Raw genomic sequence first — 27965 nt, 5'->3', positions numbered from 1 at the left:
ACTGGCTACTCAGGGGTGCATCCAGTTTACTGAACTGCAGATTCTTTCCTCAGAAATGCCACACTTGCACATTTTGTCCTTGAGGTCCACAGCTCCCACTCACCATCCATGAAAATGCTGCTGCTTATATGGAGCATAACTCCCACCAAAGAACTTGAAGTACAGTCAACACTTACTTTTGAAACTGGCCTTTGTCTCCAATACTCTCACCTTCTAGGGTTTTCTTCTCAGTAGCTTTGAAAAAGATTCTCCTGTTAAGGTGCTCTTTGGCTGGATGGTTCTAGCAGCAAGAAGCCAAAAGAAGATCCAGGAGGAGCTGTGTTTTGACACTCCTTTGCCCTTGCCCACTGCTAATTCAGTGCTAGCACAGAGCTGAAGCCTCAGCTGGATCCAGCTCAGGGATAGGGATGACATTCAGGGATCAGGCGCGTTCATACTGAACATGGTCAGAATCAAAGGGGAGGCGAGAAGCCCCTGGGCTTCCCCATTCAATGCACACCCGGCTGAAACAACTTGTACCTCCTTGGCAGAAGCAAAGCTGTGCCAAATGATGCTGTTGAGAGACTGCACAGGACACTCCTAAAATCCCTGGCATGATGTTAGTGTTTTGCAAATTAAAGCTCCAGCAGACATTTCCCAACAGGAGGGTGACACACAAGAGAGGTTGTCAGACCAAGGAAACAGCTTCAGCCTGCAGCTGTGCCGGAGCATCCCTTCTGCTCCAGCACTTGGATACAGATGTCAATGCTTTAATGCTGGTCATCAGCCCACACTCTCACAGCTCAGGTGCACTCCTGCCTGTCAGCTCCTTGCTTTTCTTAGCAAGGGAGGGAGGTGGCTGCACAGCCAGACTTTCCTTCTCCTGCGCAGGGAGAGGGCAGGATTTTCATTTTGGTACAACAACACAGAACCCTGAAACGATTGCAAACTCCCCTTCTCCCCACTACCATCCCCTGCCGATACCTGCCCTCCAGAGTTCTTACATGCTTTCCCAAAAACCCTGACCACAGAAATACCTTCTTCTCAGTAAATCTGTACACCAGCCTCTTCAAAGTCTCCCAGGCCCAGTTCAAACTGGATTTGAAACAGTGCCTGAAGAATTAAGCAATTTCTTCTGCTCCCCCCAGGCAAACAAGACTGTAGCTGGGGCCAGTAGTTAGCCTGGGAAGGGTCCATGAATCACTGCAGTCTGATCCACAGCTCACATCTTTGTAGACCTGTTGCGTGTTACGGACACCAGCCGCAACAGCATGCCTTGGTCTTCCCCAGCACGTGAGCTGCTGCTCCAGAGGTGCTCCTGCTGTGTGGGGACAATGTGGCAAGCCACAAGGGGGAAAAAATAAAAGCTGGGGAGAGACAGTAGTCTCATGTGTCCCCATCATCAGCACTGGACATAATGAAGCTGGTGGCTGCTGGGGTGTCCGAAGTCTGACACCCTTCTGCACACACCACTCTCACCTAACTACAAGCCTGGTTCGCTGCTAGAGCAAGGTCCTTGTTGTCAGCGAGTGCAAAGTAATCTTCAAAGAAAAACAGCTGAAGAGCAGACGGAAGTGCCACCCAGGCAAATCAAAGCAGAGCTCTGGGAAAAATCAAAGGCACCTGTGATTCTACTCATTAAAAGTCATCCCACCTTTCAGCAGATGTCCCAAGATACCAACAGGATCAAAGGCTACATCTCCCACTATCTGCACAGAGAATATCCACATCATTTCCAAACATGGCTTAGAAGAGGGTTTAAAGGAAGAGACTGTTCCTTTTTGGGGTTCTGGATGTATTGTGTGGGTAGGTGTAGGAGGGAAAGCAAGACGGGACAAGGCGCCTACAAACCTGACCAGATACAAACACTCGGCATCTGATAATGGATTGCTCATGGGATGCAAGATCCAGATTCAAATCCCCACTGCCGGGGAATATCCCTAGTTTCCAGGGTGGTGAGAACTGCCAGCAGGTTTCTGTTTCATCCCAACACCAACAAACCCAAAAGTCAACTTTTGCAGGACTGGAAGAACACTTGTTTCCCTGCTTCTCCTTAGCCTGTTGCTCCTTTATTCTCAAGTCCAGCTCGCAGCTAAAGAGCCATGAGGTGATGGCAGCTTTTGGTCATTTAACCTGGCTGAGTGTCTTGGCATAAATCAACAGGACACTCGACAGATCATTTCTAATCATTTATTTTGTTTTATAATTGCATCCATTTGGAAACACTTAATACAATGCAAAATGGACACAAACACACACACACACCAGTCCTTTCAACAAAGCTCACAAATACATTTCACAAAGTTTCTTCCTAAAGCTTAGGGTGAAAAAACCCACCAAAACACTCCACTCTCCAAGGTAAACAGTTCTTCCAGAGCCCATCATTCTTCACATTACCATTAGAGGAGTTCCATAAAGACAAAATCTTGGGAGGCTGAATTCCCACATTTCAGAAAGAACCTCACCTGTCTGCAGAAAGATTTTTGCTCTACAAACATCCTGATAGTGGAAGAAAATCCTAGGAAACTGCAGAGTTCTTCTGTGAAAGCAGTACAGGAAAAACACACCCATAATCACACACGCTTCCTGCCCTAATGAGGCAATATACATTCATATAGAAGGAAAAAACCAAGCACATGATTAAGACATTAGGCAGTGAGGCAGTATCCATTTTATCTTCAGAAGAAATTTTACAGCAAATGGTTTCATTAAGATACTTGAAAGCAACCTACTTTGAAGAAAAAAGCACCATCATAGCACGAAGGCTGAAATGTGATTAGGAGTCACAAGCAGCGCCAACTCAGGCTCACCAGTGACTTTTGTCATTTGAGGACGAGTTAAATGGAGAAACAGTCGATGTGGGGACCTGTGACTTGCCTACAAAAAAAAGCACGATTTAAGACGACACAGTTAAAAGAGTGCCAAGCCACCATTTACCGGGTGTATCTAATGGTGCACAGTTCTTAGTATAGTCATCAAACAGTAGGGTGCTGGCATTTACACACTGAAGGTTTAACACTACAGCAGCAACATCAGTACCCTGGCCCCTTATGAGCTGCCCTGGTCTGCAAAAGTCCACACTATTTGTGAAACAACAAATGCCTCTTAAAAGGTCATGGCTAAAGCAGGATAAACTCATTTCCAAGTCTGGGTGGAGAAACATCAAGGCTAGGTATTACCAAAATCCTTCCCTGCTTCTGACCAGCTCCGGGTCCTCTCTTCTTACACAGGGAAAACTTTTCAAGGGCCAGCAAGGTACTGTTTTCTCTACTGCCAGGTACACGCATACAGTTTTACAGGCGAGACACTGGTCCTTGCCTCAAGGCCACACACACGTGACCCGCAAGTCACCTGTCCAATGCAGCCTGCTCCCACTGCTCCAACACCCAGGTAGTATCGATCTAGGCAGCCACTAACACAGCAAGCCTGAGGACTGACTCTCTGTGCCTAGGTTTTTGACGTTTTTATGCCAGTGTGGCCAGTAACAAGCTAGCAAGAAAATACTCGGAAAAAAATTGTCCTTTAGTGCACAAGAGATCACAACAGTCTGCCCTTGCCATGAGCATGAAAGGGAGCACTGCCCTTCAAGGGCTTCTTGCTAATTCTCAGGGCTATTAAAAGGAGACCTCCAAAGCATGCACCTGAAGCTCGAAACTCTTCCACCCTTTTAGAGAGCAATACATCCTGTTACTTGATGCTTTCCATCTCCCAGGGCATTCACAAGGTAAATCCTCTCAGGAACAAGCCAGGATGATAAACAAATGCCATGTCCTTAAAGAAAAAGTCACCACAGCCAAGTGAACTTCCTATTTACTAGGGAAACAGCACTGCACTCTCCTACAAAAACCCAGCCTTGCAACCATTTTGGTGTCCTGAATGGTTCCAGTTCCCTCTGGAGTGAGTGCAAAAATAGAATTTACTTTAGCACTTTACCCTCAACTACATTGGAGTGGGCTTGACCAACGTATGGAGTGGGCTTGACCAACATATGGAGTGGTTACATTAGTCCAAGGTCCTTTGTTCCTAATCTGCACTCCAAAGTCCACGCTGCCTGGGAGAACACCACCGAGAGTCTCGGTGTAAGCAGTTCAAATGACATCTCCCACGCCAGAGCTCACTAATAGACAAGGGACAAGGCTACACTGACAGACAGGCTGCAAAGCAGTAACCAGCCTCTGCTTGTGGGATAAAGCGAGCACGACAGGGTCAGGCACTGCCAGGGAAGCGATCTGCGACCTGCTCTGCTTTCTCCAAGCCAAGAGTAGCAGGACTCTGAGAAACCACTTATCTCAAACCTGTAAATGCTCTCAGAGCTCGTTCAGCTCATGGGTGCGTGATCGATTTGTGCACATGTAACTCACAGGGACAGAGAGGTTGGCTACCTCCACTGCAGGCGTTTGTTTAGCCCAGGAGGTCATTCTGCCTTAATCTTCCCAAGCGCCAGCAGGATGAGGTCCGAGAAGATCACAAACCTGCTAGCCCACAGCATCGCTGTCTCTGGGGTTGCCAAGCTCCAGTTCATCTCAGCTGGCACCACAAAATGCTTATGTGCCACGGAAACATTTACAGACAACTCATGGGAAGGCGAGGTCTCTATGTGAATTCAAACTCCTAGGGTCAGGCTCCAAGCCCCGAACAGTCAGAAGGTCATAGAGAAACAGTTAGCACAGTCCAGCTAGGTGCCTTTTTCTTCACATTAGGGCCAGGGAAGTGGTCAGAAACCTCTTAGTGTGTTTGGTTAGTGGCAGGAAGCAAGAGAGGTGTCCCCTTCAGCTCCTTATAACAGACTGCTCACTGGATGAAAAGGGGTAAGAGAAAATAAGGGACACTCAATAAGTAACTCCTTCCGCACAGCCACATTCCAAGTGCAGCAGCTCCTCAATTGTCTGCTGGTTACAGAAAGTGCCACTTGAGGAAACCAAACAGTGCAAAGAGGGACATGGTCTTCACCTTAAACTGGAACACGTCATCAGGAGCACACATAGCAAATGTGGCAGGGATCTCAAGGGACAGCCCCAACCCCGCTACCTTTTGGCACCACGCACTGTCTATCCATTCTTTAGAGATAATGCACAGCAGCACACAGTGAATTTGCATCACTCAGCGAACATCCCCCAGCTGCCGGCCATGCAGCTGGAGTCAGGGGTAAGTATGTTCTATGCGTGCTGCACACGCATCTAAAAACACCAGTAGTTAGGACAAGGTTCTTCCCTCTGCTTCTGCATCTTAGGCCCAACCCGTAACTCTTGTGCCACGGGGTCCCAGGCTTTTCCAGCCAGACCTTTCGTATTACTGCGGGGCCAACAACATACACAAAGGGTTTAAAACAAAAAAGCAACAAAAAAACCCACCTAAAAAAGGAAACCATAGACACCAAAACCTTGTGATTTCAGCTGAAGCTCCAGTCCAGGCAATTAATACAGTTGCAGGCTGCTGCGCAACACTGGCATTCTTGCAGAGCACATTTAACACATGCATTCACCTGCCAGTGCAGGTCGTCTACCCCAGCAGCAGCCAGCTCCAACACATCCTCTCCATCTCCCAACATACGCAGAGACTGAATTGCTCCTTGGTTTCCTGGCTTAAGAAAACAGATCTACAGTCAGGCAGCTCCACAGTGACTGGGTTGAGAAGAGACTGGATCGCTATGTTATTAGCAACACAACCAACCAAAATACCACCTACCAAACATTCTGTTAGCAGACTCGTCTCGTCTCACACAGACTCCCTTCTCCCACAGAGGGAGGAAGGTAGTTTCCATAAAGCAACAGTAACAACAGACAGCACTCTCGTTTTCCCCTCGGAGTCCACTGTTACATGTTGCTTCAAAACATGTCCTTACTTGGTATATTTACCTGCTGTCTCATGTCACAATCCATAATCAGAGCAGAAATACTTTGAGGGAGATGAGCCAAGCCTTCAAACCAACAGACCCAGCTTGCAGAAAGAACGGTGAGATCGAAGATGACAGTGTCTTCTCACCCAGTCAGACAGACGCGGATGGAATAACAACTTTAGGGGTTAAGAGGTGAAGGGATCTTACAAAGCCCTACAGGAATGTCGCTCACAAAGGCACTTGATACAAGCACGTACACAGCTGGATGGAATAGAAGATAGAAAAAAAAAATGCACCAGAGAGGAGGGAGCTGCTCAGTGACTGCCTAGACACAGTCTTCTTTAGCCAAAGAGCCTGGCTTCTGCAGTGGTCCATCTGTTATCCGTATCAAAAGTTCACCCTCCTGACATCTCTGAAATGTCGCACATAGGTACGAGCCAGGGATTCCTTAACCTTTGTAGGAACCAGTGCACATTCTGAAGTCCAGCAGTGGGTTCCTCTTGATGCCAGGGTTCACGCCTAATGAAAACTCAAGTTCTCAAAACCTTGTGCTTTTCTTCCTGCTGAGCTGAGCTGCACAGTTTCCCACAGTGGAAAAAAGCAGCCGGCTCCTTCTCTCCAAGTTTGTGCATATGGCTTACTGCTTTCTGCATCCTATTGCTGGCTGACAGCACACGAAGGACCATACTGCCCGGGAAAGCCTCTGATGTTGTCAGTGACAGGATAGGCAGCCCATACGCCAACGGCGAAGGAAGGGTGTGGGAGGAGGGAGTCCTAGTGGAAGGGGCCGTTCCCCTGCTAAAGAAAGTCAGTCAGCATCATCTGCAGAAAGAGGGATGTCACACGATGTCTTCAGCAGAGCGCTGTGGAGGAGAAGACCCCAGGCTCAAGAAATGGCCCCAGTTGCATAGGAAACCCCTGTTATACTGGCCAGTGTCTATCACTAACCCACCCAGGAGCCTGCGCCCAGTGTTGTCCCGCAGAGCCAGCCGAGCTTCCCTCTCGGTCACGTTGTAGCTGATGTTCAACAGCTGGATAAGGAGGATGTATCCCATGCCAGCTGTTACAATGGCACAGTACCACACACAGGTGAACGACAGAGCAGAGCTGGCAGCAGGGAAAAAGATGGGAAGGAAGCCATTTAGTTTTGGAGCAGCTGCTTTAGAGTGACTTTCCCTGGTAATCACTATCCTTTCAAATCCCTGTCTACATCTGCCACAGTGATCTCACTTCACCGCTTTCATCAGATAATCCTTAAAAGCTTTCTCAAAATTAAAGCTTCACAGCTTACTTAATGAGAGCTTTTAGTGCTACCAGAACTACTCTTGCACATTGCTATTGCACTACCTAGCTCTTTACTCTTACTGTTGTAAAGGTACGCGGTCCCTATTTAAGGACGCAATGATGCTCACGCTCAATAGATCATGAAATGGAGTACAGAAGAAGGTGGAGTCACTTGTGCTACTGTACTCTGCGCATCAGTGGTAGCGCCAGTCTCTGAACTCCTGTCCAATGCTTCTCACCACCCTCCCCGCCAGACAAGGCATATTAACGCTGTCTGCTCTAAGCAGATAACTCAGAAGGACAGTCAGTAGATAAACAGTGAGGGATGAGAGGGAGAGACAGCACAGGGATTCCAGACTGTCAGACCGTTACCTGCAACTGGGGGCAAACATATTTAAGGTTGTATCTACATAGGACACAATAAATGAAGACTTCAAATCCCAGCTCCTCCAACAACTTTTTCCGAATAAATGGCGATCTCTCTCCAAGTCTCAGGCTCCCCACCTTGGCAAAAGCAGTGACGCATCCCTGCTTTCCCAAGTTTTTTAGGGAGCACTTTTTGGTCAGGTTTGACAGCCAACAGCACTGGCCCGGAGCACAGAATGAGGAACAGGAGAGGAGCTAAGCTGCCTGACCAAGCCCATTCCCTGCCACCACCCCCTCCCCGGCTCTCTCCCAGACAGAAATCTCACCTGTAGTCAGAATAGGCCCCGGGGCAGTAGAACAATGCCACAAATGGAGTTCGGCCCCTACAAACGGTGTGCAGGGTCAATGTAATCCCATACACAGAGGTGAGCATGAAGAAGGAGAGTGCAAGGATGAATGCTTGGTGGTTCTGCTCCCCTACACAGCTGTTAATCCTCCAAAAGGAAAGAAGAGGTTACTTTGTTTAAAAAGAAAAGAAGCTGGCTTCCCTTGCCTCCTCCCTCCCCCAGCTGTCACAGAACCTAATTTCCAAGGTGCTTCTATACAACACAGGCTAAGAACTTTGAAACACGTTCAGAGAAGCTTTATAGCTTTTTATAGAACAGTTATAGGCACAAGTCAATAGACCAGTAGGGTAATGGTGGTGGACCATTTGCCTCAAACTTTTAGCAAGTGGAGCGTCCTTCGCTGAGACACATCTATACCCTACTGCTCCTTGGTTCCAGTACTGTACGCACACAGGCAGCTTTGGGTTCCCTTGCCCCAGGAGAGCACTAACGTAAGCTAATTGCAGGATTGCTAGAACTCCGCAGACCATATCTAAAAAAAAAACCAAAACCAAATGAAAACCAGTAAAGAACCAAAGGCAATTCTAAAGTACGCTAGAGAAATTATCAGCTATCAGGTCACCCCACTTACAATAAACAAAGTTGTTTAAACTGTTCTTTAAAACACTAAATCTGTGTTTAGTTGTTCTTTAAAACACTAAATTTGTGTTTAAAAATTTACTGTTTTAAAGAATGTCACCGGGTTTTGCATGTAACAAAAGCAACCCCATTTGACAGGGACTGTAAAAAAGAAGTTAACTTAGAAAAGGTGGGTGAGAGCAGAAGAAGGAGAATATGTGTAGCCTCAGCAGTGCAAAACCTACCAGACACAGTGGTGGTCCAGTCTCCTTACACACCTGCCACAAAGCCGGCAGTGCCCGGCTCGGGCTGGCCTGACCAGCTGGCATTTAGCACACCAGTCCTTTTTCACGCCTGCTGGCTCCTCAGCTGGCATCCTGGAATAGGCTTGGGCCTCCCCATTCACGGCACGGCTGCTGGCAGCTCCTGCCGCGGTGACGCCGTGGAGGCCGTTGGAGCTCCCTCTAACACTCTTGTTGGGCAAATCCTGGTGGGATGACTTCTCGTTGCTTGCTGGGATGGGAAGGTAGCCAGGGTCTTTCTTGGCTCGAGAGAGGGCCGCAAGCATAAGAATTAACCCGCAGGTGAGCGCGGCCACTTGGGAATGCCCTACGTGGCCTCGGGGAACCACCTCCTGCAGGAACACATAGTACATGTAGCCCAAGGAGAAGAGCCCCAAGCTCAGGAAGAAGAGAGTCCGTTCCTTCCTCCTGTGGGTGAGGTAGTAATACCACAGCACCACCACGGGCAGCGATGTCAAGATGACCAGCCCCAGCAGGAAGTGCAGGGCGGCAACGTGGAGGAAGACGGGCAGCAGAAGGAGAGGCGGCACGAGGCTGACGTTGATCTTCACGGCCCCTGCGAACCAGGGGACCCGCAGCCGGTCCGCCACCGTGTCGGCGATCCTCCCCACAGCTCCCGGGGGCAGGGGCGTGCGCGTCAGCCACCTGTTAGGGGGGGAAGCGCAGACCCCCGGCTAGCAGACGGGCGGCCGCGCACCCGAGGCCCTTCCCTCGCCTCGTCCCGCCTCTGGAGCCCGCTCCCAGGCGCCCGGCCCGCCCCGGGGGGCCGCCGCCCGCCGCCCCCTTCCCTCCCTCCCTCCCTCCAAGTTTCCCGAGAAGCGGCGCGCCGCCCCCCGCCCCTCAGGGCGGCAGCCCCGCGGTGGGTACCGGCTGACGGCGGGGCTCCCCGCGAGGCGAGGGGACGCCCAGAGCCCCTGCGGGCCGCCGCTGGGAGCGGGTCTCGCAGCCGGACCCCTCACCGGGCGGCGCCCAGAGCGGCGGGGGCCCGGCGGGGCGGGGGGCGCGGAGCCGTTACCTCTCGCAGCCCTCGTCCAGGTCCTCGCAGTCGCAGCAACACGCCGCCAGGTGGTTCCTCTCGCCCCTTCGGTCCACGTACTCGCAGCAGCAGAGGGGCTCCTCCATCGCCGCCCTTCCTCGCGACCCTCCCTCCCTCCCTCCCTCAGCCGCCTCAGGACGCGGCTCGCCCGGCAGCGCCGCCGCGGCAGCCGCCCCGCCCCGCCCCCCCCCCCAGCCGCAGGTGCCTCGCGCCCGCCACCTCCTCCTCCACAGCGGCCCCGCCCCCTCGGCGGAGCCCGACCGCCATTGGCCGCCCGCGCCCCCAGCGACGCCCGATCGCGGAGGTGTGCGAGTGGGGAGGGGGGTGAGGGACACCCCCCCCCCGGGCCCACCCACCTGACGGGGGAATGGCCCAATGCCTGCCCGCGAGGGGCGGGGCTGGCCGTGACGCCTGGCACCTGGCTTAAAGGGCCAGCGCAACAGGTGGCGGCCGCAGGAGGCGGCGGCGGGGTGGGGGGGCACCGCCGGGTCCCACCGCCCGGGGCGAGGCCCCGTCTCCGCCGCAGACGGGGGAAACAAGGCCGGGATGAGCTTCGCTGCTCCCCGGGGCTGGACAGGCATGGCTGGGGAAGTGTCCCATCCCGCGGAACAGCCACGGCACGTGGTTGAAGGTAGCCCGGGGAGGGTTTCACCCGGGAACGGCGTGGCGGGGCTCACGCACCCACACCCGCACCCCTAAATCCACCCCGGGCTGCAGCCAGAGGAGCACCATGCGGGACAGAGCGAGCACTGCCCTACAAACCCCGGTCTGAGGCCGTAGAGGTGCTGCCGTTTCCCTTGCTTTCAGTTTTCCATCTTCCTTCTCTCAACCTGCTCAGAAGCAGCTTGAAGCCAGACGAAGGAAAGGTGTTTCAGCGTCAGTGGGCACACCACGCTAAAGAACTGAAGAGCAGCCCTTGATGAAGGGAAAAGACTGAGGGCTGAAATTTCTCTGGGAGAGCTAGAAACATATGGCAGAAGGCAGCCTGCCAAAGCTGGCAGCGTGCAAGAGATTTAGCAAAGCGGTATCAAGCATTTTCAGTTAATTAATCTTAAAAATACTCATCCTTAGAGATGGTGACTTGTTTTACAAGGTCCCCATGCCTAAAAAAAGCATATAAATATCCTGTGGCTGTGAAACCACTACCTGTTCCTTTTTTCTTCCAAAACACTCTTTGCTGACGGTCATTTTTCAAGTTGACATAAAAAGCTGCAATTTCATTAAAGACAAGCCCAGCTCTCTGCTGAGGGTGTCCTCCCCTCCTCCAAAATTCTGTAGATCCATTAACTGGCAGTACAACTGCCCTCGCTCACTCACCGCGGGACTTGAGAGCCCTGCACTGTTCGTAAGCGAGACCTCCCCAGGACACAGGGCTGGCAGCAGAGACAGATCGCCAGGCTACAGGAATGCAGAACCCACCTTACCTCTTCCAGAAACCTTTATTCCGTGCAGCTTTTGAGCAAAGAGTCCGAAGGTGATAGTTACAATCCCTACCCACAAGTCCTTACAAACACATCTTCTCTTCCGACGTCTTGAACGGAAAGCTGATGTGGGCATTAACTCTCAGTCTTGCTGCTGTGTGTCCTGTTCAAGTGATCAAAGCTTCTCTGGAGCATGGAAAGGGAGCTTTTTAGCTGTGAAAATACAACCATCATACCCCCCCCCCCCCCAATTATTTAAGTTAGTCTGCTGCATGGGTGAGTGGTATCAGGAAAATAATGTCTCCCTCCTCCTTTTCTTTTAAAAATTTCATGCAATTTCCTCCTCCCTGTTTCTATAAACAGTTGCCTTACTGAGCTCCCCTAACAGCTATACTTTGTACAGTTTATAATTACTATATATAATATATATAGTTATATATAACAGTCCAGTATGATAAAGTCTTAACACCTCACCAGACAACAGTGCGGAAGATAAGCTACCCCACTCATTTTCAGTCACAGTTAATGTTCACAGCAAATACTCAAAAGGAACGTGATAGCAAAGCATGAGTTTTCTTTTAATACCTGGCCTTCCCAGTGCATTTTGGTGCACAAAGTGTGTTTAGATTACTGACAACCCTCAGAAAACAAAAGGTAACAGGCCCTAAGATGTGTCATGACTTCCAGAAAAAAAGTGTTATTTGGGATGAAAAAGGTGGTTGAATTCTCACTTTTTTTTTTTAAACTCTGTTCAAAAGGCAGCTTGACACTTCAGAATTAGGAATTTTTTTGGTAGTAAGCAGAGAAACTGAAAAGGGCATGGAAACCAGGAAATTCATTTCTACAGTGAAATTTCCAGCACTCAAGCTGTGATCAAAGTGGTTAATAGATTAATAGCAATTTTATGTGCAGAGACATCTCTGAACAAGGAGTATCAAAAATGGCTTCTTTTTTCTACGCTCCTTTAGTGCGTGGGAGAACACAAGAGCAAACTGGTGATGGATAGAGGTACATGTGAACTCCCCCACAGCTTTCCTAATCTAATAATTTCTTATGTCACATTTTAAGATTTAATAAAAGAACTTAAAATCAGAACATTCATAGGTAAGTAAAAAACAAACTACGAATTTACTCTCCTTCACTTACTGAGTTGAAATTTCAGCCTAGGCGTTTATCAGTCCTGGACTTAAGGATCAGAGAGACATAACAGCATTCAACCCCCTCATTTTTATATAGTGTTTGTAGTATGTAAGAGCCTCGAAGTGTAAATTACTGGGAAGAAGGAAGATTAACTCCATAGCTATGGAGCCTCTCAGAAACATAAGGCCTGTAGAATTTATTTATTTTTCAATGAAGATTAGGTGGCCCATTGATGCCAAGGCTAAGTGCCAATATTTAGAAGAGTAGTGGGGAGCAAAAGCCACGATAAACCTGAATGAAGAAATCCCATAGTGAAGTAGGCAAACACTTAACATTATGTTCTGAGTCTTCTTAGAAAAGAGGATGTGTTTTGAATTACTCCAGTGTTTGTTTTGTCACGATTCAGAACTGCAACAATGCATCTCATCAATAAAGGTACTTGACAGGTTTAAGAAAATTGACATGAATATTCAATCTTAGTCCAAAGAAAAGGAAAAAACCAGAAAACCCAAACAAGAAACATGAGCATTGCCACTGCACCAAATTCAAGCCTAGGAGAAAACAAGTAAAGAAGTCAAAAAACTTTAGTTAGCACCAGAAGAAATCAGACAAAAGCTATGATGGCAGAAGGGAAAAACTTGAGTTGAGAAACAAAGAGTATCACCAGGAAAGATTAGCAGACCTACCTGCTCAAGCATTTCAATTGAGTCTTTCAAAACTCCCTTCACATGTTTAACCTGTTCCTTATCATATTCAGGGATCTCCTCTTTTGATACCATTTCTGGGGATATGCTGAAAGAGATTGAGATTACATCAGAAACATGAAACAAGCACCTCCGTGCCTTTCTAAAAGCAACTGCGCTCTGCCGCCATTGCTCTGCCATCACTAAAAGCATCCTTTTCCAAAAGCCACATAAAAAGCTGCCTGCAGTTGAATTTCAATCCCTGTTACTTTGAAGATACTGCCTCGGAGCTTTGCAGACAACAGCCACCAAGAACAAATGTGCTCGCATTATGTCTACAACATAATTTCTCACACTTCAGAGACCAAGATCTTTCTTATGAAAAAAGTTACTCTAATCAGTTCTGAGATGATCACTATGGGAGGTCACCACACCACTTCCATACTCAAGATCAGGTTATGGTTTTTAACTTGTTTGCTGATACCATATTCAAGAGAGGAAGCAACATCTGAGTCTCTTCTGTGTGTCTGAATACAAAAGGCACCTAACATGGAATTTTGACAGGGAGAGGAGATTTAGCAGGGGACTCATAGAAGGAGGCTAGAAAGCTAAATAAATCTTTAACATTACATTTGAGATCATGCTGGTTCACACAGGATGAAGTGAACACTTTGGTTCTGTGATCAGCACTATGATATTCACAGAAGATGAGTCACAGCAGGGTGACAAATGCAAGTTAAGGTTAACATTCCCCCAAAAAAACAGCTTGTCAAAGGAGAAATTTATTACTGCAAGATGCAGTCAGACATATCACTGGATATCAGCATAGAGCACAAAAGAGCATCAAGCCTCAGCAGCTTTTGAAAACTTACCACCAAGTTTCATTGTTCAAAATATATTTCTTTAGATCAGATTCTCACATAAGCTGAGGAAGAAAGAAAGCAAAGATTGTGAATTCAACTTACTTCAAAGAGCTTTCTTCCTGAAGCTGGACATGATAAAGGGACTGAGCTGCATGCTCTATCTTTGACAGTTTGAGAAACAGTGTTATATTCAGCAACACCAAGAGCAGCAAACTGTAGAGAGAAGAGAACAAAAATCAAGTCCTGTAACAATTTTGGTTGCAATGCTACAGAAACAAGATCTGGGCTGAAAACAGCTAAGAAAAGAGAATCCTTCTGGGAGAAAAAGGGTGTGGGGCAGTGCTACACTGAAAATAAAGATCCATCCAAACAATTCCTATCAGTTAGCTTTAAGCTGTGTAATAGCAACCCATAGGAATGACAGTGTCTCCTCTTGGAACTTTTAAAACTCAGAATGAGTAAATTCCAGAAATTTTTTTTTCTAGGATCAGACATATGTGAATCTGCAAGGTAGACTAGTTTGGCAAGTCAGCATTTTCATTCTGTGTGTCACTTCCTAAGTCAAACCATTCCCCTCCTATACATACATTCAAATGAGGTTAGGATCTATCATGCTACATGCCATGTTAACATGCAAGTGAGGTACAGGGAAATACAGATAAAGATCAAGATAAGCTTGAGTCAAGCCACATTTTAATGCAAGTGAGTACTTACAAGACACTCATTACTACAATGATGGTGGTGGTCCTACTTACAGCATCTCTTTTCCTTCCTATAGGGCATGGAAGAGAAGGAGGTTAAAAAGCACTGAGAACATTCCTAAAGGATGCCTGCAGATACATGTCAGTGCCCAGCATTTCACACAGAATAGCTCAACAGCTTCTGATGGAAAAAAAGTAACAGATCATGTGGGTGCACAAGAGCATCTCCAATGTTCACCAAGGCACTTCTGCAGTCATCTCGGACAAGCCAGCTGGACAGTCAGGCTCTTCCATCAGGAGCAGGATTTCCCCCGCCCCAGTATGCTGCAGAGAATACAGCTCTAGGGCATGTTCACATTAACCCAGATAGCCTGAGAAGGCTACAATCCACCCATTACTAACACTTGTTCAGCACATAGACTGCTAGTCACACACGAGCAGAGACACGGAGCAAAGTGGCTCTCTTCTGCTTGTTCTCCCGGCCACGTTAGTCTTTGACAACCACTGTCAAGCCAAGTTTTCCTTTAACTTGTCCCATCCTCACTAGCTTGGTTTATATATTGGCCTGATGACAGCCTTTTGAAAATCATCTGCTTGTCGTCAGACAACCGGGGCTGGGCACTAGCGAGGGACAGGAAGTGTGCACGTCCTCTCCAAACTGAGCAGCAATCACCTGCCACTGTGGTCAGGCTGATCTTTAAATAGAATTTCCCTGGTCTCCTAAACAGTTTCTTACATTCATATTTTCTGCCCCAGACAAGGAGCATACACGAAAGCTATCATGTATACTGAGACAGATACACTCACCTGAGAAGGTGGAGCAGCAGTAGCAAAATTAAGTAATCAGGAAGTAATCTCAGTTTAAGAGTGAAGGTAAAGAGTCCATTACACATGCTGTTGATCCAAATGCTCTCTCAATGCTATACTCGTTGGCTCCCACCTTCAGGAAAGGGCACTTGCTCCTACTTCAGTGTTTACAAATCAGCTTCTGTCATGAAATCTACCGTTCTCTGGTACACATTAGCACACAGACATTCCTCATCTCTGTAGTTAATACTGTATATGCTAGTGGCCAAGTCTGTCATGCCCAGGGGCAGTGGAACCACAAGAAATGCTTCAGTGACCCAGAAATTACAGAAGCAGACAGGAAATAGACTCCTTAACATAAAAAAACCCCCAAAACCAACATGACAGGGCCAAGAGGTGAGTGACAAAGTTTAATCAACTCATGCCTTGGGTGTGCAGTTATTTGAATAAACAAAGCAAATTTTCAGCAACTTTACACAAGCCAGGTTAAATTTCTTTCTGATCCCATCTCATTTTCAAACCTATGCAGGTACAGTGCAACATTTTAGGTTTTGTTTGTTTCTTGTTTGTTTGTTTTAAAAACAGAAGGGAAGATTAAGGTTTGATTTCATAAGATACTCATCATAAAAGTGACTATGCATACTCCCAATCTATTTTATGCAAGCCTGAACACACTAGAGCATTTGCTATCACACCAATTAGATAAAGACAATGAGAGTAACATACATGCAAGTGTTACTCTTGCATTATTTTAGGAGTTAAGCTTTCCGGAACACACCTTTTGGAAAACACTTGATATAAAAATTCCTACCTATTATGCTGCCCTGGGACTCCACTCCCATGTCACCAGAGGAGTGTTGGGAAGAGCGTTTGGGAAGTGATTCTGCCAGACTCCGGTGTAAAGTGCGTCGTCTTCGTCTCAGGGCAACTAATTTTCCAGAGTCTTCTATGGACTGATTAATTGCATATTCCTCCATTAGGAGATCTGATTCTGTAGTGGATAAAAACCAAGGTTACTGAACTTCCAAAAGGAAAGCTGAAAAGCCTCGCACTGAAGACTTCAATTGTGAGATACGGAGGGTGGCAGTGAGTGCATCTTCTAGTAAATGCACTTAAAGCAAGTAATTGACATAAACTACACCTTGACCTGTACTACCTGTCCTATTTGCTAGATGGCACTTAGTACACTTCTCAGATATGATGTATACTCAGCCCGTGCAGGATTGTTTAATCATATGTTAGACAGCAGTTGAAGGAGCACTTCAAGACAGTGTTAGACTGAGACTAGGAATTGTGTTAGACTGTGAGTCTGCAGCCACGACCAGCCAGGCTGTTAACAGACATAGCCAAGGAGCCTGCCAAGTGCCACTGCTTCTCTTCTCATACCTACAATCAAGGAAATAGATAGGCGCATGCAGTTGAAATTAACAGCTTCCCTGCTGTTCCTCGTGTTTCCTTCAGAAACCAATTACTGACAAGGTATACAAGAGCTCATTGGTAGCATTAAGCTACCTGGCTTCTTTTACACCCTGGAATTGGCAGATATATTGATGACAGGAACTTCTGACTTGGAGATTACTTTGGTGTTGCCTTCTTTTCAAATCATTCTTTAAGAAATCAAGTTTGACAGACATGAAAACATACATAGGAAAGGTAGCCTCCTTACTTTACCAAAGAAGAAAATGCCTCACCAAGTTGTTTGAAGTTTTCCTGTATTCCTCCCCAGGTATTCTTCTCTATTACAGACTTGACAAGGCCCCAGGGCTGTTTTTTATACTTTACTTCTGCAGAAACCCTAATAAACAAAATGCAGTAGTGAAAGAGTGCTCTCTAGGTAGCACAGTGATAGCAGAAATCTCTTCTTAAAAGCAGGCCTCCAGCTTATGTCCATAATCTTAAATATCAATTAGAACTGCCTTGGCTTTCCACCTGGGCAGCGCTTACACTGAAGCAAGGCAAAAGACAGTCAGTAGCAAAGACAACATATCTAGGTAAAGCTTCAGGAGATTCAAACACCCAAATTATGGGAAACATTAAGTTATTTTCCTTCAGACTCAGCCTAGCAGATAATTTCTCTCCTCTGAAGTGTTCTCATTTTAACATACATTTAAAATAGGCTTCAGATCATAAAGTCCTGCTTTTCACTCTGTATGTGTACACATGATGTATTACATGGGCACCACAATGGCAGCAGGTGAAATTCATTATCATCACTCATGCACCAAGTGCTCAGATCCTACCCTGAGTAGACAGAAATTAAAATCTGTCTTTCTGCGAGCACAACAGAAGTGACATTCCTCCCCAGGTCAAGCTAATCAATAATGCTTCCAGAATAGAAATGAATTGGAGTGAAATCCTTCAGAGGGCTGCTTCTAACAACTTAATGAATCCCAAAGCTCTTCATAACGGACAAAAGGATAGCCTGTGATTTTGATTTGTTTAAGACAAGAACACTGACCATCCTAGAATACACTTTTTTCAATGTTTTCAAATAATCATCCAAATCAATGTAAGCCCACTGTGTTTCCAGTCTAACAAAACAGCATGTTTCAAATGGAGTTTTTGAGCCATTTTAAATGCAGTGTAATAAAGCCAGCTGTAACACCAGCATGCACCTTCTGTTCTATATATGCATGCTCTATGCACCCTATCGAAACCTAGGTTTTTGCTCTTACCCTAGGGTTGCCATGTGTCTCAGACAAAACAAATATAGCCCTCAAAGAGGAAGAACGACTCACTCAAAAAAATCATCCAGAACAGTTGTTCAAGGACCTTTCTTCCTTTCTTGTCCCAGTAGGGAGGAAGTCTTTAGCACTTTTATAGCTTGAGATAAGCCAGAATAAAATCCAGCCTTGCTTACCTTTCCTGGGTACTGATGAAGTTTGAGGTAAAAGATCTTACTAAAGACAGGACAAAAACTACCAAGGATTACATAGTCAGAAAGTCACACAAATGCACTGACATGGAACTTGATAGCTTCAGGTATTTTCAACAAATGGGAGAGGAAAGGGAAGTGCCTTGTAAGCCTAGGTAGAGTTTAATAACGAAGCCTGATTTGCTTGAGTACCCTCCCTGCAAAGGCAGGTATGTTCCATCTTCCCTGCACCTTTCTGTGAAACCATCATCCTCTGCAGGCCCTTCGCAAGGATATCTGTGAAACTTTATAATAAAACATCTCAGATAGTTCTAATTTATCGCACTCACACAGCTGCACTCAAAAATGCAAGGCTGGTCACAACCCAGTTCAGGCTTGGAGATGGGTTCTGTACCTCAACGTCAACATAAGAGTTCATTTCTCACTGAATTAATGAGATCCAAATACAGCATACATGGGACAAGAGATAAGCCAAGCTTCTTTTTCAGAAGAGATCCCCAACTTCAAGAGAAACTGACCTTCTCTATGCTGTTGGCAGATCTTTTGATAAGCACACTTCATCAACCCATAACATACATGCCTTGGCTTCTCCCCTCCCACTGTGCACCCCTCAGGCTCACCGTAATCGACACTTATGACTGGATGTGCGGCTGATGCAGTATCTGTTCACAGTGTAGAAATAATCATGGTAGGGGACATCATGGGTCAGTATCTCAGCATCCACCTGGTAAGACTGACCTTTCTGGCTCTGCTTATGCAGGATCTACCATAAAAGAAAATAAAAATAAGAAGGTATATTCATGGTACCCAATTTATTTTTTTTCCCCCCCTTTTGGCCTGAATTCCTTAGGCTAGGTCAACTAACTCCAAGTGAACGAGAGCAGGGAGAAAGCCTGAACAATCACAATAAAAACCAGTTAAGTAACCAGGCAAGTATAGATAGGGTCGGGAAAGAGAAGATGCCTCCTGCCAGAGCCAACATAGGCAGCAGCAGTACTTCCCCTCTGCCATTTCAAGTAGCAGATGGAAGGCTGGCCACTGACTCATGACCACAGCTCTTGAGACTGACCTATAAGACCTTTCCCAAAGCAGAATTACAGAATGGTTGAGCTTGGAAGGCACCTCTGGTGGTCATCTTGTCCAAAAACCCTGCTCAAGGAGGGCCATCTAGAGCTGGTTGCCCAGGACGATGTCCAGATGGCCTTCCAGTATCTCCAAGGAAGGAGACATCACAACCTCTATGGACAACCAGTTCAAGTGCTCCGTCACCCTCACAGTAAAAAACTGTTTCCTGACCTTCAGAGGGAAACACCTGTGTTGCAGTTTGTGCCCATCACCTCTGGTCTTGTCACTGGGCACCACTGAAAGGCGTGGTCTTTGGTGGTGAAGGCACGGCTCGGTCTTCTTTGCACTCTCCTTTCAGATACTTATATACATTGTAAGATCCCCTGAGCCTTCTCTTCTCCAGCCTGAACAGTCCCAGCTCTCAGCCATTTCTCATATGAGATGCTCCAGTCCCTTAATCATCTTAGTGGCCCTCCGCTGGACTCCTTCCATCTCTCTCTCATACTGGGGAGCCCAGAAGTGGACACCGAAAGCATTTCATTTCGTCTTTTCAGCCCCAATTCATAAAAGGGGATGTTAACACTTTTCCCCACAGACTTTGTGAGAAGTTTACAGCCTTCTATAAGGGTAGAAAGCCTCTCTGATGTCATCAGCATTTACTCACTAATGGTGAGAGGGGAACAAGCTACCCTTAGAGATGCTACATTTAAACTGCAGATCCACATTCAGCTCACTGAACTCTAATCCATGGTCAGAACTCTGACAGACCGTAGAGTTGACCTCTCCCTTGCTTTAAAGGGCACCAAAACAGACAGACACACACACACAGAGTACCTGCTTTTCAGTTGCAGTTGTGAACTTCCCACACAGTGGATTGTTAATTGTTACAGTGTACGTCAAAGTCCTCAACTGATTGCCACTGGAATCTCTATTCCAAGGGGTTGATACAGCATCTAGATGAGAAATTACACAACATCTCACAAGCAGATTACCTAAAAAGGCATTATTTCTGCCCTTTCATATTTTAACAGTTTAAGAACAGTGGTGAGGAGAGAGACAGAGAACTGACTCCAAATGGTTGTGGGTTTTGCAGGAAGAGGGAAAATTGTAGTTCACTGATGAACAAAAGGTGAGGCACTAAGTAGCTGAACCTGAGTCTACTGGAAGAGACTTGAGGTTGGGGAGAAGAGTAAGAAATTAAATGAAAATATGTCATTTCCCATCTGCTTAAAGTTGAATAGATTCACTTAGCTTTATCAAAAGCTTTTGCCACTTTACCTTCCAAACTGACACTGAAAAAAATATCACCCTTTTTGACTTAATTTTCTGTTCTTAGGATCTCAGTGAATAAAATTTACTCAGCCAGAAAATTAAAGCCTGTGAGTATCATTTAGGAGGATGCAGCGGTTTTGCCTGCGTGCCAGCCATACACATTTCACTGTTTCTGGGACACAATGTAATCAGAAATACCCCACAGAATGCATCAACTTAATAGTCTACCCAAAACTCAGGCATTAAGGTGCAGTTTTGTTGGTGCACTGAAATGACGTTTTTACTCCGAAATGTGACATATCTACAGAAACAACAGGCTAGCTTTAAATAACCCCTGATAGTGGAACTTTAAAGCTTCAAAATTCTTTCAGAGCAAGGAGAAACTTAAAATCAACTTAGCCCTATTTAACATTTCTCAGAGGTTGAAATTTTCAGGAAAGTTTGCAACACAGCCAGAAGGGAGAAGAATATATTACCTACTATACTCCTGGAATTGAGAAACCTCTGCATGAAGTGAGAATTGGTGAAAAGGATTTCAAACATCTTGTCTGCAGTGATGTGGAAAACTCTGTTTATAAAAAGTCTCCCATAGAGATCATTCTCAGAGACAGTCTCCTTCACTGCTAAGGAGAGGCAGAAAGATCAGGTTAATAAGAGAGCAGTTTTATGAAGAACTTTATAATATTCTAAGGTTTATTACAGCTCAAATCCTTCCCAAGCTTGCATCAGCATTTGTTTCTTACTCTCAGAAACCCAGTAATGATAGCAACACCTGATTTGGTAGGTAGGTTGTCTTCAGGAGCAAAGACCAGAGTTTATTTTCTAGCACCCCCCCATTCCCTTGTGCAAACATAAATTCATAAATCAACATCACAAGGTCCCATCCCTTTAGTTTTGCCTTCAGTATTCTACTAACCCTACAGGAAACATTGGGAAGACAAAAAGTTAGCATAATCTTCATTAATATATGTGTCTATTGTACAAAGGACACGTGCATAGCAAGTAGGACAGTGAAACCATACTAGCTTTCTTCTCACTTGTGGCTAGTTGCAGAAATCTGCTTTTAACATCTGTAATGCTGGCAGTGTCCACAGCCTCCCAAAACAGTTCCTCAAACTGTTCCTCCCTCCATACCTATTTATAAGAGGAATGCAAGAGGCACCCTGCTCCATTTTCCAGTCTCGAAAAGTGCACCAAGATACTTAACCGCCGTCCCCTATTTCAAAACCGCCACCAAGTGCCCCAGCGGTGTTCTGGGGCTGCAGCACTGAGCTTTGCGATTTCTGCTTCTTGTTGGTTGCTGGCATGACTCAGCTTTGTGGTTGTCTCAGCCACTCTTGCAAGAGATAGGGGATAGAATTATAACCCTGGAGGGCAAGCAGTTTCCTGTGCTAACCCCAACTCAATCTGCTTATGCTTTAGGAACAAGTCCATCCTAAGCTATAATTACCAAAAAACAAACAAAACCCCCACCTCCACACATCACTAAAACAAAAAGGGTGAAAGTAAACCTTGTGGAAGCAAGACAGAAGTCAGGATGCCTAACCTTTCAACTGATACAAATGAATGCTCAGAGCCAGCAAAGGTCAGTGCCAGCCACCAATGCAAAGGTAACTTGAATATCAAACTATAGTTCACAAGCTGCCTATAGGCTAAGGTTAAAACTTAAAACATTGCTGCTTGGTAGCAGTCAGTATTGATAAATGCAAATGCAGCAAGTAAACACCACAATAGTCCCCAACAAAATCCAATGAGCAGACTAAGCAGACTTCTGCTCTAGTGCTGCTTCTAGCCTGCTAAAAGTCCCTGTTATACATCTGCCTCTAAAGAAGTTCTTTGACCTAATGAGGCTTCAAGGCAGGACCCCAAAAGCGAAGCATGCGTGCCATATTTTTGTGATGCACAGGAGATGGACTTCCTTCCTACGTCATGTTCTGCTTATGCAACTGTAAGTCTACACAGTTGCGAGGTGGGACAGAAAGCAAGCGCACGTTTCAAGAGGCCTATTTAACCAGCCAATACACAGTCATGACATGCTAGAATACAGATTCTGCTGTGCTGAAACATTCTGTGGGAAGCCAGAAATTCAGCCTGGGTTTTCAGCTTATGTTCACTGTATTTCCTCTCAGAGCTGAACCCAATTTCAGCAAAATGCAGTCCGAGCGAACTGCAAGTTTGACCTCGGCTAGCAAGACCTCAACATTACAGACCTCTCCTTTCAGAGTGCACTCCCCACTTCCTCTCTTTCACTCAGAGACAGGAAGCTTCAGAATTTGATGTTGACATCCCCTTTGCCTACTGCACATCAGCTAACATGCATGGAGTCAGATACCAGGTAATCAAACCTAGTTACCTCTGGTTGAGTCTTACTCAGCTGGACGTTGACGTGTCCAAGGAATCTGCTACCACTTTAAAAAAAAACACAAAGGCCCAGACACATGATCAAGTCACCACGCATCAGATAAGCTTTGACAGCTATTTGTAGATGCCTTAGCAAATACAAGATAATACAAGTTACCTTTACCCCACTGAGGCTTAAGCTAAAGGACACAACTTTACGTTCACCTGAAATGCCTGAGGACAGCTACTATGTTTCTGCTGATGTGAAGTAATTTAGTAAGCCACAGCAACTTAGGACATGCACAAAGCCCATGTATTATTACCTTAAGGCTACTGAGATATTTCACTCTTCAAGCATGAAGTCTATCCTCCTTGTCCGAGTCTTAAGCAGGAGCGTCCATGGGTCTATACAAAGTTTCCTGTTAGCTGATTTACCTATACACTATTTTCATCTAGTCACATCTCTAATAAGGAATAGTCAATGAAGTGCCAAGTGCATGAGAGTATTGAGAAATGTGGTTTTACTTACAATCCCTCTCAGCTCTTGGAACAAACAACAAAAACATTAAAAAATGGTGTTATCACATAAAGCAGTATTTTCAGAGAACCCAAGCTGAAACTGGGTTGATACATGAGGCCCATCAGCCAGTTTAGATGCTAGGATTCAAACAGCTGTTTTCCAGAAAGCCTGGAAATCTTTCAGACTGTAAGCCTGGAAGGTGCATGTATGAATGCTGCTGTGAGTTCCACATCTGTGGCAGCAAGTCGTTGCATACACCAGGAGCCTGACAAGCTTCAAGTCACTTCCATCTGGGCTTCTCAGAGTTTATCTGTAGAAATCCTAGATGAAGCAGTGAGCAGGAATAGCAGCATAGCAAAGAGTAAGTGTACAGTATACGGGCTTGCAATTTCAATAGAATAGAAAGCTTAACCACTTGTCTGTGCTACAAATGAATATGCATGTATGCATGCTTGTCTACTGTTTTCTTTTGTTTGTTTTAACTCACACAGATAAAACCTACCTGCCTTTTATTTACCTCAATACTAGAGCAACATCAAGCATTTTACCTAGGACTGGCTTAGAAATACTGTTTATGGACAAAATGTTCTGTGCAGGTATCTAGATATCAATCTCATTCCTTCACTTTTAATACTGTTCTAACCCCTCAGCAGTATGCAATTATCAACCACTCTCTTTGCCTGAATACATTTATAGATGAATTGGTGCTACTGTCCGATAAGAGAACACGAGATTATTCTGACTTTAGGTTAGGATCCCTAGGGACCCAAAAATCCAGAAGCAAACATATTACTCAGAGTGTCCTGTTTCAGCATGAAGACTGCAAGTCTGTTCCCTCCCCCACTACTGCTTTGCACTTCATAAGGTCATTTTCATCACTGCAAGGCAAGCTGTGAAATAATGTTTGAATATAATACATTATGCAGCAGTGATTGCAGATGTTTGAAAACATCTACAGTGCAAGAAAGAAAACTGGAGGGGGGGGGAAGTGGGCAGGAAAATAAATTGTTCTTAAAATTCCCATTAACAACCAACAGCTCGAAGCTAAACACACACCATGAGTAAATTAAGAAAGCTGAACCAATAAGAGCAGAGGCTATCAAACAAATTAGTAAGACAGCTGATTTTTCTACTCCACGAAGTTGGGGAAGGATCAGGAGGAAAAAAAAAATGTATGTATGCAAATCTTGGCACTGTCAAGGATTTCTGTGTCACTGCGGATGGGGAAAAATTGCACACTGCATGAAGAATATGCAGGTAGGAGCCTTTAACCAGATACATGTGAAATTAAGCCAATAAAACCAGTTCCTAGAGTGAACATGTTCCAGACACCATCTATTTAAAGACCACATCAGCAATATTAATCATTATCAAAGAGTTCCCCTATATTTTAAAAGGCTAAGCACAAAATTAACTTGGGGAGGTACTGAGTAAGTACTGTGACAATGCTAGCTTTTTCCAGTTGACAAGATAAAAAAACTTATACCTTTTGCCTTTAGAAACTCAAACATATATACTCCAAACGTCAAAGCAACAAATAACTGTTAGTTATATATTCAACAAAATACATGTTTTCAGTATTTTGATTAAAATGCCAACAAGATAACAGGGCTACTTTTCCTTACATACACTGTATATCCAAATTTCATTGGGAGGGAACCACAAAAAAAAAAACCAGGGCTGAACTGATTTCAACCACCCCGTATTTCAAACATTTTTTGCCCCATATATCCTTATCTGCAAGAAAAGTCAAGCCACCACTGTACCCATCTCACAGCACTACGGTGCAAACAGTTATGCTCTCCTGCAGACCACACATTTAAGGTGGTTATTAGTACCAACAGAAACAATACAGTAAGTCTGTCAAGTTATGCAAGGAGATCAGGAGTTTATGATGTCCCCATATACAGTAAAGCTTTCTAAGAGAAGAGACAGGTTTCCAATTTCCTGCTACCCCCTTCTTTCTTTCAAGTATTTTATGCTGCTGAACATTGTTGTTGTATATAGAAACCCTACATACAAAAAAGTCATCCGAGGAAATTCAGAATCTCCTGGCTCTACTTTGGAAATATATATTCTGTGCTTGAACTACAACTTGTCTTCTGAAATTTAGAATCAAGACCGCAGATATTAATTTTTAGCTTCGCCAAAAGTTTGTCATGGCTCGAGATTCATACTCCAATTTACAAAACCAAAGAAAAGCACCAAGATGCAAGTCAACAGGCCAGTGGTGCACAGTGAAACACCCCCCCATCCCCCAGTAAGCGATGTGAGAATTGCTTAAGGCAAGGGAACTATTGTTGCCAGGGCTCTGGCATTCCAGCTTTGGATGTCAGGCAGACCCAGAGTTGGAGAACAGGTCTTGAGCTTGCCCCTCACCTTATTTGCCAGGACACCTCCATGGGCAGCCTGAGTATGAGCCAGAGGACACAAGGAGAGATTAATCGCATGGGTAAACCTTTGCCATGTGGGAAAGCTAGTTTTGTTTGCATGAAGGAATTCACCTTGTAAGAGTATGGGGCAACTGCAATAGAAAACAGACAGAGAAACAGAAGAAAAAAAAATTCTAAGCATGAAGAAGGGAATCTGAGAGAAAAGATTAATCTTGTGAGACTAGAAAATCTTGCTCTGAATAAAAAAGACTAGTCTTGGGGGAGGGAGGAGAAGTAAGAAAAGCAGCATGAAGTCAGTTCTCTTTTAAAGAGACATCTCCAGTTTAATATGCTTTATTTACTCAACATCACCAATGCAGGGATGACAGAGAGTATTTACTACTATCATTTAGGCAAACAGCACCATGAAAGACAACAGGACTATTTTCAATCAGTTTCACTGGAGACCTTTGCCCTAAAAAAAAAAATCCAGAGACAGAAGAGAGATGTGGTACTAAGAGGACATGAAAACTGCAAGATATCTAAAACATCTGAAGGCCAAAACCTTCTGCTGCTCTAGAAGATACACCTGTGATAGAGTAAATGATTAATTTGTGAAGCTTGTTAAGTGTGTAGGTGTATGGCATAAACAGCAACCTGTTCAAGAAGGTATATTTACAAAAATGATACAACCTGATATGCATCAAGTTGAATCTGAACTCAAGCAAACACAGAAGCAGCGTGGGTGAGCAAAAGGGAAGTTAGTTGAATATAAAGTATATCCCCTTTAATACAAAGTATATCCTCAGGCAACAATCACAACTTGCAGGCGGCTAACTCAATCCATGACTTTGAAAGCCTTCCCGGACACCTCAGTGATCCCAACATAATGACGCCTGCAAGCAACTTCAGTTGCCAGCTCTGTTTGAAAGGACGAGATGCAAAGTTTCTCAGCCAGATTAGGAACTGTCCTCAATTAACTGAACTGTTCTATTCCCACCAACAGGTGATGAAAGTAAGTTCTCTCTTTGCATATAAAAGAAGTATTCAGCTGCTATGGAGCACACTGCTACTGTTGAGCTTTTCTGTCCTTCATTTGCACACCACCATACAACTTTGGAACCAACCCAGGTTGTGCACACCTCAATTTAAAAGCATTTACACAGTCCAAGATTGGGATATTTAACAGAACATCCACCACAACTTCACTGAGCTGTCTGAACAACTATGGCCCTTTGGCACAGAGAAGTTCCCCACGGTAAGTGAAAAGCTCACCTTAGAGAGACAACTTGTCAGGGGCTACTGTGGGACCACAGAACAAGCACCCACAGACCTCAGCACAAGTCTCACTCTCATCCAGCCTGGGTAGAAAGCACGCTCTGGCCTTACTCTCTCTGTAGGACATAGCAAAAGCCCTCACACCAAAACCACTATGAGACATACAGCTACGCTTTTCTCTTCTGCAGTGAGGAGAGGAAAGGAAGCACGTAACAGCCAAGTTACAATCTCTACACTACTGTGGTATGCAAGTTTCTTCTCATCTTGTACTGGGTAATGAGGTATAAGGGTGGTATATTAGGATCCATTAAGATACTAACTCTGTTGGCACACAAAGTATGAGCTGCTCCAAGATACATGTTAAGGTTTTTTCATCTTCAGACCAGATTCAGAATATGCACAATACACTCCTGAAAGCTGGGAAGTTGTCTTGCCTGGACTTTCAGTGAGTTCCTCAGTTTACTCCATCAATAACATTGAAGCCCATATGCCTTAAGAAAGTAGAAGTGTAAAGAAAGTGGGGTGGGGGAATCTTTCAGAAACTGGAGAACAGTCTGAAATGTTTTCTCTCAATTTCCCAAGAAGTGAAAACAAAGGAAAGAAAAATATTTTAAATACCTGTGACAGCATGGAAGGTGAACAAACACCACCACATTGTTAAGAGATTTTTTTTTAGTTTAAGCTGTTAGCAACTCTTCACCCACCAAAGGGGAAAAAGTAAAACCACAATTTGTTTTCATTATAAACACCCCCACCAACAACTTCTTTTTTTCTCCCCAGAAACTAAGTAAGATGCAAAGATGTTTTTGCTGCAATTCTGCAATACAAATGAACGAACAAGTTTCATAAGATCAGAAAGT

At 45.2% G+C, this 27965-nt stretch overlaps 2 protein-coding genes across 2 annotated transcripts in view; both read right to left on the bottom strand.

The window, feature by feature from the left end:
• Window positions 1-6654: 6654 nt before the first annotated feature.
• ZDHHC23 (zinc finger DHHC-type palmitoyltransferase 23) lies at window positions 6655-9854 on the bottom strand. Its single transcript, XM_059825016.1, has 4 exons — window positions 9748-9854; window positions 8676-9377; window positions 7792-7959; window positions 6655-6922 (listed from the first exon to the last, which is right to left on the bottom strand). Exons 1-4 carry the CDS (start codon window positions 9852-9854, stop codon window positions 6655-6657), a joined length of 1245 nt encoding a protein of 414 aa, XP_059680999.1.
• A 1358-nt stretch (window positions 9855-11212) lies between these two features.
• GRAMD1C (GRAM domain containing 1C) overlaps window positions 11213-27965 on the bottom strand; it is a 55411-nt gene continuing 38658 nt past the window's right edge. The window contains exons 10-18 of the mRNA XM_059819328.1: window positions 21072-21218; window positions 20158-20276; window positions 18879-19021; window positions 17075-17178; window positions 16195-16374; window positions 14590-14647; window positions 13978-14088; window positions 13016-13121; window positions 11213-11402 (exon numbers count right to left, since the gene is read on the bottom strand). Coding sequence (XP_059675311.1) covers window positions 11325-11402; window positions 13016-13121; window positions 13978-14088; window positions 14590-14647; window positions 16195-16374; window positions 17075-17178; window positions 18879-19021; window positions 20158-20276; window positions 21072-21218 — 1046 coding nt within the window. The 3' untranslated portion in view covers window positions 11213-11324. The remainder of the gene's footprint in view (window positions 11403-13015; window positions 13122-13977; window positions 14089-14589; window positions 14648-16194; window positions 16375-17074; window positions 17179-18878; window positions 19022-20157; window positions 20277-21071; window positions 21219-27965) is intronic.

This window comes from Gavia stellata, chromosome 1 (genome assembly GCF_030936135.1).
Source record: "Gavia stellata isolate bGavSte3 chromosome 1, bGavSte3.hap2, whole genome shotgun sequence".
NCBI lineage: Eukaryota > Metazoa > Chordata > Aves > Gaviiformes > Gaviidae > Gavia > Gavia stellata.
This window is presented reverse-complemented; position numbering and strand designations above follow the sequence as displayed.